The following is a 9,229-nucleotide window of genomic DNA, read 5'->3' as shown; positions in this document are numbered from 1 at the left end:
GTAATCAAATTTTTGGCAATGTAACATTTTAATCATGTAATTTTCTAGTGTGATCATGTAATATTTTAATCATGTAATCAAATCGTTGACTATGTAATATTTTAATCATATAATCAAATCGTTGACCATGTAACATTTTAACCATGTTATTTTCTCGTGTGACCATGTAATATTTTAATCATGTAATCAAATCGTTGACCATGTAATATTTTAATTATGTAAATAAATCGTGCGATCATGTAAAATTTTAAGATGTAATCAACTCGTGTTATCATGTAATATTTTTAGCATGATTTTAATCAAATCGCGTGATCGTTTAAATCTACTTCAATCGTCTGACCAAATTGTGTGATCGTTTTAGTCTGCGTACCGTGTCAATCGTGTGATATTTAGAATGACAGCTGTTTATCATTCATGTAATCAAGTTAGTTTTTGATTTTTAAGTAATTGTTACATGTAGTCCATCATTCAGATGAAATACACGTATACATGCAAATCTATGATATATATGGGGAAAAATAATGTGATTTGGAATATTGCTATTTGATATTGCTTAAATGTTATTAAATAAAACCATGCTTGCGATCGCGAAAAACTTGAAAATGTGCTTTAATAATTTTTTCCAATAGCAACTTAATATACGTACTAATACTTTTTTTTATCAAACGACAACTTTCAAGTGAAATTGAACATATATCACAAATCATAATTTTTTTCGCAAGTTTAATAAAAATTGTTCAAAATTTATGTACTTTAGAAAATGTATATAGTTTTAATACGTAAATGCCAAAGAAGGCCAACTGTAAAAGTGGGATTACAATGAAACACAAGCCCGGCACGGTTATACTGGGATAAAGAGGCTGATTGTAGTCCAGGACATTGTAAATGACGGTCCCTGAAGCCGCATACAACACAACACTGAACGCAGTATACACCAGCCCGTAAACGATAGGATACAGCAAATGTAAAAAACGGACTGGTCGTGCGCAGATTGCGATATCAATCAAAACAAACAAAGTGTTAAACGCATGCACGTTTAAGTCGTTAAAGAGTTGAGATTCAGTAACAGTTAAAGTAGGGTAGATGGCGCTAAAGTAGATGATTGTCACAATAATCGAAAACATGTGCACTATATCAGAGAGCAGCCATGACAGTTTCATGTACCACGTGATATTGTCGTGCAGCTCATTCCCAGGATTTTTCGATCCTCTTTTTTGGTCCTCTTTAGGTTTTGGATTTTCCTCGTCTACAAATCCTGGGTTTTCTCGACTTGTACAGTCGCATTCATGTTGCTTCTTATTGGTAACAGTTTTGTTCCTTTGAAAATGATGATAAATAGTAATAATGGCCGTTACAATGAAATGAAGAGTTAGAACGAGGTTCGTCCATATTGTTAGGAAACGCAGAATTGTGTAGCTGGGTTCCATCGCAAAAATGGCGATGAGTGCTCCAGCGGTGTACACAGATAAAAAGACCCGGATGGTGATGTAAACCCATGCTGGCCACCGCCACTAAAAATAGAAATTAAATGGCTAATAAATATTTTAATAATTTATGCGTATTCTACTTTAAGAAAAGAATCATCTGATAAGTTGTCTCCCCAACGAACTCTAAAGTTTTTTTTATGTATGTAGCTAGTAGGCTTCTTTCAAACTACAAAAGATTACACATCTAAACACTTGCTTGTCCTATCTCCTCCCTGTGGGAGAATTTGGCTGCATCTCCATTGTTTTAATTTGTTTGTACTTTTAGCAGAATATATTTCCCAAATTTTATTATCGTTATCAGCTAGCATGCTTCTGCATTTCTTGCAGAAATTAAGTTCGACTTTTAAATCTTTTAAATCTCACCATCATGCAAATATTGATAAATAAAAAAAGGCAAGTTTCAATTCAAACTTCTTGCGCTTTAATTCAGTGCATCAAGTAAACTCTGCAATATGCCTACTTTATACTTGCAGTGTAGTTTATAGTAATCATTTTACAGAGTTTATTCAATAATTCTGTCGAAAAGGATGTTATATATATTTGCTATTTGCCTTGAAATGCGTATTAAATAAATGAAATGAAATTCGAAATTCATTGATTTGCAAATAACTGAATTTCTGCAGAAAAAAAATATCGTATACAGATATATAAAGTTCTGGATAACAGCCATCAAATCCCACTGTAGGACCAGGTCCTTCGAATGAGTGTAAACCAAGTCACATGTCGCAGTACGTACTGACACCAAAAAGATCCCTCACTGCTCAATGGTCCCGAGTGTCGAGTATATTGGGTAAAATTTTGCAGCGCTATAGTGGCCAGTATACATGTAGTGCGGTCTCTATTTCAGTAGAAAATTCTTGAGAGGGACGTACAAACAAAGCCAACCCCCCCACCCCCCAACCCCCCCAATTAAAAAAAAAAAAAAAAAACCAGAACGCCACATGCATCACCCTCACTTCATCTACCCAAACAGAAATATTTTGGTCTCTATGTATTTCATCAGCCCGTAATATATGGAAGATCAGAACCTGTTAATTTAACCATATGGCTCAACTGTTTGTCAAAATAATATACATATATAGTGATATGCAGGCAAATAGAAAACCTTGCTGCAACATTGAATTATAATTTTCCGATTTATTTGTTTTTTAAATCTAGGCGTTGGCTTTTTACATAAGTTGAAAATGTTAGCTTAATGATTGTGTTCTTCGAAAACGGGTTCGATTATTTTTCAATGTTTGCTGAAAAAAAGTTATCGCTGTTGCAAAGGCATTCGATCAAATTGACAGGTGACCTATTTACATTGGAAGTAATCTGGTTATTCATGACTGTTTTACTCAGACCCTCTTTTCGATGAATGCATGTGGATGACATTTTTCATTTCCCCAAACTGTTAGCTCAACACGGTAAAAAAAAAAACCCAAACCCTTTTACTTTCCCCCCGTGCTACGTCTTTAGGTGTTTACTTTCTAATCCCAGTTACCGTCAAAACTTCCTGCTAAACTGCAGTTTTATATTTTATGTGGAAGGAGTTCGTCCGGACGGTAAAAAAGAAAAATAAATGCACCTCAAAAGAAAGAGATAACCCGTCTCCTCTTCAAAATTACCTTTCACATTTGAGGGTGCATCATATAATTCTTGCATAAACTGATAAAATTACTACATGTGGAAATACACATGTATTTATACCAGGGATATAAATTATGAAATGGTGCAGTAAATCATATTTCACCGAAATCCTACCCGACGCCACCCTGTATAAACACAATGTAATAAATAATGGCTGGGTTTACTTGCTCAACAACATATTCTTATTGTTTGCCATGCCTCCCAGATTTTTGAATAATGGAGTATTATCGATTGAAAACAAAAACTTAAACATGCTTACTTGTAAGTCATATATTACGTGATTCTCTCACTTTTCTGCAATTTTTAGTACATGTAATAAATACTTTACAAACTTAAGACAATTTAAAAAAATGCATAATACGTACATTACAACACTGTTGACTCCGATTTCAAAGGAGGTTAGGTATTTAAATCTTTTTATTTTAAAATAACAATACAAATGTCATGTTCCAAGTATACTCAATTACATATACCGAGCACGTCAAGCTGCATTTTAAATTTCTAACAAACACAAAAATCAAGTTATATAATCATATTTTAGAAATAGCATATAAAATTAAACTGCAGGATATTTTAAAAAAAATTTTGCTGAATTAAAACTGATTAGTCAAAAAAAAAAAAAAATAATAATAATAAAAACAAAAACAAACAAACAAAGAAACAAAACAAAACAAAAACACTTACCTGGCACGTATAAAAGTGTTCAGGGTGAGGATACTTGAATCCTAGCTTCCACAGACGAAACTCTTCCCTAAGAGATCCCACTCCCCCTGCCTCCTCCATGTTACGTGTCCTGCACGCTGTTCAGTGAGGGGCTTAAAGTGTCACCGTAACCTACAGGTGCGTATGAAACACGTGGTTTTCATAATAAATACCTGCATGGTTCCTTATCAAACTGTTATCGCGTTGCGATTCCTCGCCTCAGTTTTACGCTCCACCTTCATAGTTTAATTTTACCTCTTGATCCGCCTACCAGATAGGAAACACAGTGCATAGGAACTGGGCCATCTAACTTGAGAATAAATCAGTACAACTGGCGGTACGTTCGTTCATAAATCAACACATGTTCTGAAGTCTGTGAGACTAATTTGTGCGCCTTCCACAAACATGATGGATATGAGCAGTGTTCAAAATTGAATTAATTATTTTTACGAAAAGTTGTTTACATTACCTCAATGAGGGGCAGATTATTTTACTTTTTATTTTTGATAAATTGATAACACTACCAAATTTATTGTAGAAAGGATTTAATTAACCCATTTCAAGTCTTTCCAACATTCAATTTATCCAGAGGTGGTTAATTTTTAACGCTGAGACCTAATCTCTCAAACATGCTGCATTTTAAGTTAGAATAAAAAAAAGCCGTTAATTGTTTTCTTTATAATATAAAACAAAAATATTTCTTTATAATATAAATCTGAAATAAGCCGGTGTTACATGAACATATTACTGTTTATGATTTGTTAGGGGGAAAATGCTTTGTGATAAACCTCTTATATCCATATACCTGACAATAAATTAGATTATATCCATATACCTGAGAATAAATTAGATTATCTGCAATACATGTGTATACCTAGAATTTTAATGTAAACTGAAACTGAATTTGTATTTGATGTCATGAATATCATTAAAAGATTTTCCACTGTTTCAACTCTATATTTTGAACATGCAGTATTCAAATTTTGAATATTAACTAAATGTCTACATTTAGGTACTTCATCGTGTGTGAGAGAGTAAAAGTGTGTGTTTAGGGGTGCAGGGAGGGGGGGGGCGCAAACTCAACTTCTCGGGCCTTTCCGACAAGCGGAAAAACAACCTCCGAGGGAAAGACCCGAAATGATGCAATCGCGGGGGGGGGGGGGGGGGGGTTAAGGATATAGTCAAAGACTGAAAGTCCGAAAGAAGCAATTTTAGTTAGACAACATATCTTTTACCAATATTAACAGTCAAACTTCGTCCTTATTGATAAATTTCCGTGTTAGTATTACGAAAAATTGTTGCACAACGTGTAAAAATAAACTAAACTTGCAAAAATTCGGGACGGTTTTCACTGTCGAAAAAAAATCCGCGTTTTTAACGTTTACAATATCGTTGTATTATGACGTCACAATGCTGAATACGTCAAGCCGCTGGATTCGGTTGTTATTTTACCACAGTGATAGACGCGTTTACGAGTAGGGAAGGCTACTTTTAGAACTTTAATGAATAATTCTTTACATGTATTGAAATTAGCGAAACGATGGAAACCGAGTCGATGTTAGAAAAGATTGTCGGTAGTGAAGTTATTGGCCTGTTAAAGTGCAACATTTGTTGGGATATTTTTACAGATCCGACCATTCTACCGTGTGGACATACATTCTGCATGGGGTAAAGTAGTATTTTATTTTATCTATGATCTAGCATTTCTGTTTTTTTTTTATCATTCTCATTAAAATAGAGGCATGGATTCCAAGAGAAAATGATACATGAGTGGAATTGGTGAATTTGACAACCCCCTCCATTTTAATTGCGGTTATCAATCTAACGAACATTTACAATTTCAGAGAATAACTCGCATACCAGAGTATCTTTATGAGTGCAATATACCATGGAACATATGGTATATAATTAGGACATAAAGATTTTCCCATTTGATATTTGCTGTCTTAATGCTAAGTTAATGTATAGCGGTCGCGAACTGGGTTTACCGACGATATGTAAGCTATGAACGCAAGAGTCCTGCTGTTAAATTATGGCCACTTAAATATAGCGCATTGCAATATGAAGATCTGGCATTAATTTTTTCAAAGGAAAATTCCGAGTAAAACTGTAATGATAATCACATTATTTAAAAGAAGAATGAAAGTTAATTTATATTTTTACAGATGTTTGAATGAGATAGGTCGACATCGGTTGAAAAATACCAAAGTGGCAGTTACCTGTGACATCACAATCCTGTGTCCAAACTGTCGTCATGGCGTTCTTCTCGATGACGTCAACAACCTAAAGAATGGTGTTCGATTAAACTACGCTTTGAGTTCCATTAAGGATACACTGACAAATTTTCAGTCTGTGCCAAAAGTAAGTTTATAAGAACAAGACATTTATTTTTAGGTAATGTATTTCATTTATTGTGTTACAAATTGTATATGTATTACACGCAAGTAACGAGCATATTTTCAAAGGACATGTAATTGAAATTCCTATTTATACTGCACATATTGGAATAAGTACTAGTATACAAACTTTGACATCACCATATATATTCTTAATTGTATGGGAAATAAAGCCAGTAACTAAGCATAAACTATTATTTTGCATCGGGAAAGATTTGTATACATGTACGTCACGTCCCTCTTTTCGAAAAGTTATATTTCAGAGAAAAACTACACTATTACAAGGCGAGCCCCCCTCTCTTCTTTCCCTTTGCAGATATTGATTCAATTTATTATAGAATAATTTATTTGCAATACACATGTATTACCAAAAAAACTCTGAGAATCTTCAACAGTTTAGCATGTATACGGAATCTAAATTAATATGTGTCTGTATTTCCTCAGGTTGACGCCGCAACCAATACCGATACCGAGGCAGTGTTGGACGAAAAGCTGAAAAACATCGAACAAAATATGAATACGGCCTTTTACGAACTAAAGAAAAGGGGCAACGTTATAAACAGCGCTTATGCACAAATAGCAAAAATCAGAGAATGCCAAAATTTAAAGCCCGGGGTCTTTCAAGAAAACAACGAGTTAAACAATTGCACTTTGAAGACTAAACGCACAAATGATCAAGTATTTGATGTCTTGAAAAGCAAACTGAATGTCAATCAACCCGAATTTGTTCCACGTAGCTATTCCCGTCCTAAACAAAGCGGTTACCATCAAGGGAGAAGGAATCAGTATTATGAGCGACGGTCATGGAATTCTACTTCCGGTTTGATTCCACAATATCATAGAGTTCACCCCGCATTTGACCCTGCCATTGTTTCCGTCTATGGTCCTGCGCAGTAAAACAACCAAAAACATTACTTTTGATATCAATGTTTTTATTTTTAGAAAGCGTTGACCTATTTATTTTGTATATGAGAACATTGACGACGCCATTTTGTATTTTTATACCTGGCTTTTTCCAGAAACTTTTACATCATACTTATATGCTCTTACTGCATGTAGTTTAGAAATTTTTAAAAAAAATTCAATAAAGGCAAAACATTTAACAGTGGGACGGACAACTTCGGAATGGACATTTTTCCGAACTTGCGCACCCTTTTCCTTTAAAGCTATCATCTTACGGTTTTTTTTAAATGGTGGGGTTTTTATTATCAAATTGATTTATGAAAAAAAAAATTCAACATTTTCTGCTAGTTTTTGAGATATTTGAGTTCAAAAACAAAAATCCCATGGGGAAACATGAACTTAAAAATACCCCATAAAAAACCCCACAAAAACCCCATGGGGTTTATTTTTCACCCCATGGGGGAAATAACCCCACGAAAATCAATGTAGGTTTTTTAAACCCATATGTTGCTTATATTGTCATATGGGGTTTTTTCTCCCACGTCTCTTTATCATGGGGTTTTAAATCCCATGTATTAATATATTTACTGTAAGATAATTCCTAAAAACTTGGGGTTTTTTCTTAGACTAATGGATCATTAGTATCTTCTCTGTTTCTCATTTTATAAAAGTGGATAGTTATAACAAATATCTATTATTTTTCAAATTTTCAAGTATTCATTCTTCAAATTTTTGCTTATGTAAAAGAAGATTTATATGAAAACAGGTTTCTAAGGCAGTTGCCTCCCAAAATGAAACATTCATCATAAAACTCTTCACAGATTATTTGATCGATGACCATTTATCTGAATATTTAAAAAAATGAAACAAGAAAATTTAATACCAACACAATAGCAACCAATTCACAGTGTCCAAAGAGGGTCTCTTTCCTTAACTAATGTATATTTATATATAATGTTAGGTTTATATGATGTCTAGTTTGTGGATTTTTTTTAAATCTCCATTCCCCTTGCATTCACCACTAATAAGATTGGATTTATTTAATTCATGTGCAATATATCTACATATTTAATTAATGGAACTCAATTCAGTTATATATAATCACAAAGTACAACTATTAAAATCTTTTGATTCACCCAAATATTTAAAAATAAAATATTTATGCCTCTTGGATCCACCACTTATCAGTTTAGATCATGACCACACATGACATATAATCTTTATGCTTAAAATCAATCAGCCATATCAAGGATATTAATGACTATGGCATAGTCATTAATATCCTTGATACACCACAAATATTTCTTTAAAAAATGAATATCCACTCCCCATGGATCCACCACTAATAAGTTAAGTTCTTGATCACACATGACATGTAAGATTAAAGTTTGAAATAAATTAGCCATTATCATTATTATCCTTTTACCCACCACAAATATATAAAAATAATATCCGCTCCCCTTAGATCCACCACTTTTAAATTAAGATCATGTTCACACCTGATATAAAAGCTAAATGTTTGAAATAAATTAGCCATAATCATAAATCATTAATATCCTTTGATCATTCACAAATATTAAAAAAGATAATATCCACCCCCCTTGGATCCACCACTTATGAGTTTTGATCTTGATCATGACATATAAGTTTAATGTTTGAAATCAATTAGCCGGAATCAGTAATGTCCTTTTACCCATCACAAATATTTAAAAATAATATCCACTTGCCTTGGATCAACCACTTTAAAATGAAGATCACGAGCTAAATGTTTAAAATAAATTAGACATGATCACAATTCATTAATAACCTTTGATCAAACACAAATAATTAAAAAAGATAAATATCCACTCCCCTTGGATCCACCACTTATAAGTTTAGATCTTGATCACACATGACATATAAGCTATATGTTTGAAATCAATTAACCATAATCATTATCATCCTTTGACCTATTACAAATATCTATCTACTCCCTTTACATCCACCACAACTCTTATGGCTATCAAAACAATTAATATCCACTTGCCTTGGATCCACCACTTCTTAGTTAAGATCATGATCACACACAGAAATATTAACTAAACGTTGAAATAAATTTGCAAAAATCATTAG

At 33.2% G+C, this 9,229-nt stretch overlaps 2 protein-coding genes across 2 annotated transcripts; one reads left to right on the top strand and one right to left on the bottom strand.

Moving 5' to 3' along the window:
* Positions 1-752: 752 nt before the first annotated feature.
* On the bottom strand, positions 753-4,094 carry LOC134279758 (uncharacterized; the record flags this gene model as incomplete). Its single annotated transcript, XM_062762163.1, has 2 exons — positions 3,801-4,094; positions 753-1,511 (listed from the first exon to the last, which is right to left on the bottom strand). Coding segments are annotated over exons 1-2 (858 nt in total), but the record flags the coding sequence as incomplete, so codon positions are not given.
* Positions 4,095-5,285: 1,191 nt separating this feature from the next.
* On the top strand, positions 5,286-7,301 carry LOC134279757 (uncharacterized). The gene is made up of 3 exons (XM_062762162.1): positions 5,286-5,486; positions 5,984-6,179; positions 6,659-7,301. Exons 1-3 carry the CDS (start codon positions 5,359-5,361, stop codon positions 7,109-7,111), a joined length of 777 nt encoding a protein of 258 aa, XP_062618146.1. The 5' UTR covers positions 5,286-5,358; the 3' UTR covers positions 7,112-7,301.
* The last annotated feature ends 1,928 nt before the right edge of the window (positions 7,302-9,229 follow it).

Source organism: Saccostrea cucullata, unplaced genomic scaffold (genome assembly GCF_032062105.1).
Source record: "Saccostrea cucullata isolate Sc308-1 unplaced genomic scaffold, CSIRO_AGI_Scuc_v1 ctg5553, whole genome shotgun sequence".
Lineage (NCBI taxonomy): Eukaryota > Metazoa > Mollusca > Bivalvia > Ostreida > Ostreidae > Saccostrea > Saccostrea cuccullata.
Note: the sequence above shows the minus strand (reverse complement) of the source record. Positions and strands in the feature narration are given on the sequence as shown.

What these genes read in the sequence shown, in the direction of transcription:
- LOC134279757 (XM_062762162.1), top strand. Translation starts at nt 5,359, where the DNA reads ATGGAAACCGAGTCGATGTTAGAAAAGATTGTCGGTAGTGAAGTTATT. An exon ending in GGACATACATTCTGCATGGG is followed by an intron (nt 5,487 to 5,983) that starts GTAAAGTAGTAT and finishes ATATTTTTACAG; the next exon opens with ATGTTTGAATGAGATAGGTC. An exon ending in ATTTTCAGTCTGTGCCAAAA is followed by an intron (nt 6,180 to 6,658) that starts GTAAGTTTATAA and finishes GTATTTCCTCAG; the next exon opens with GTTGACGCCGCAACCAATAC.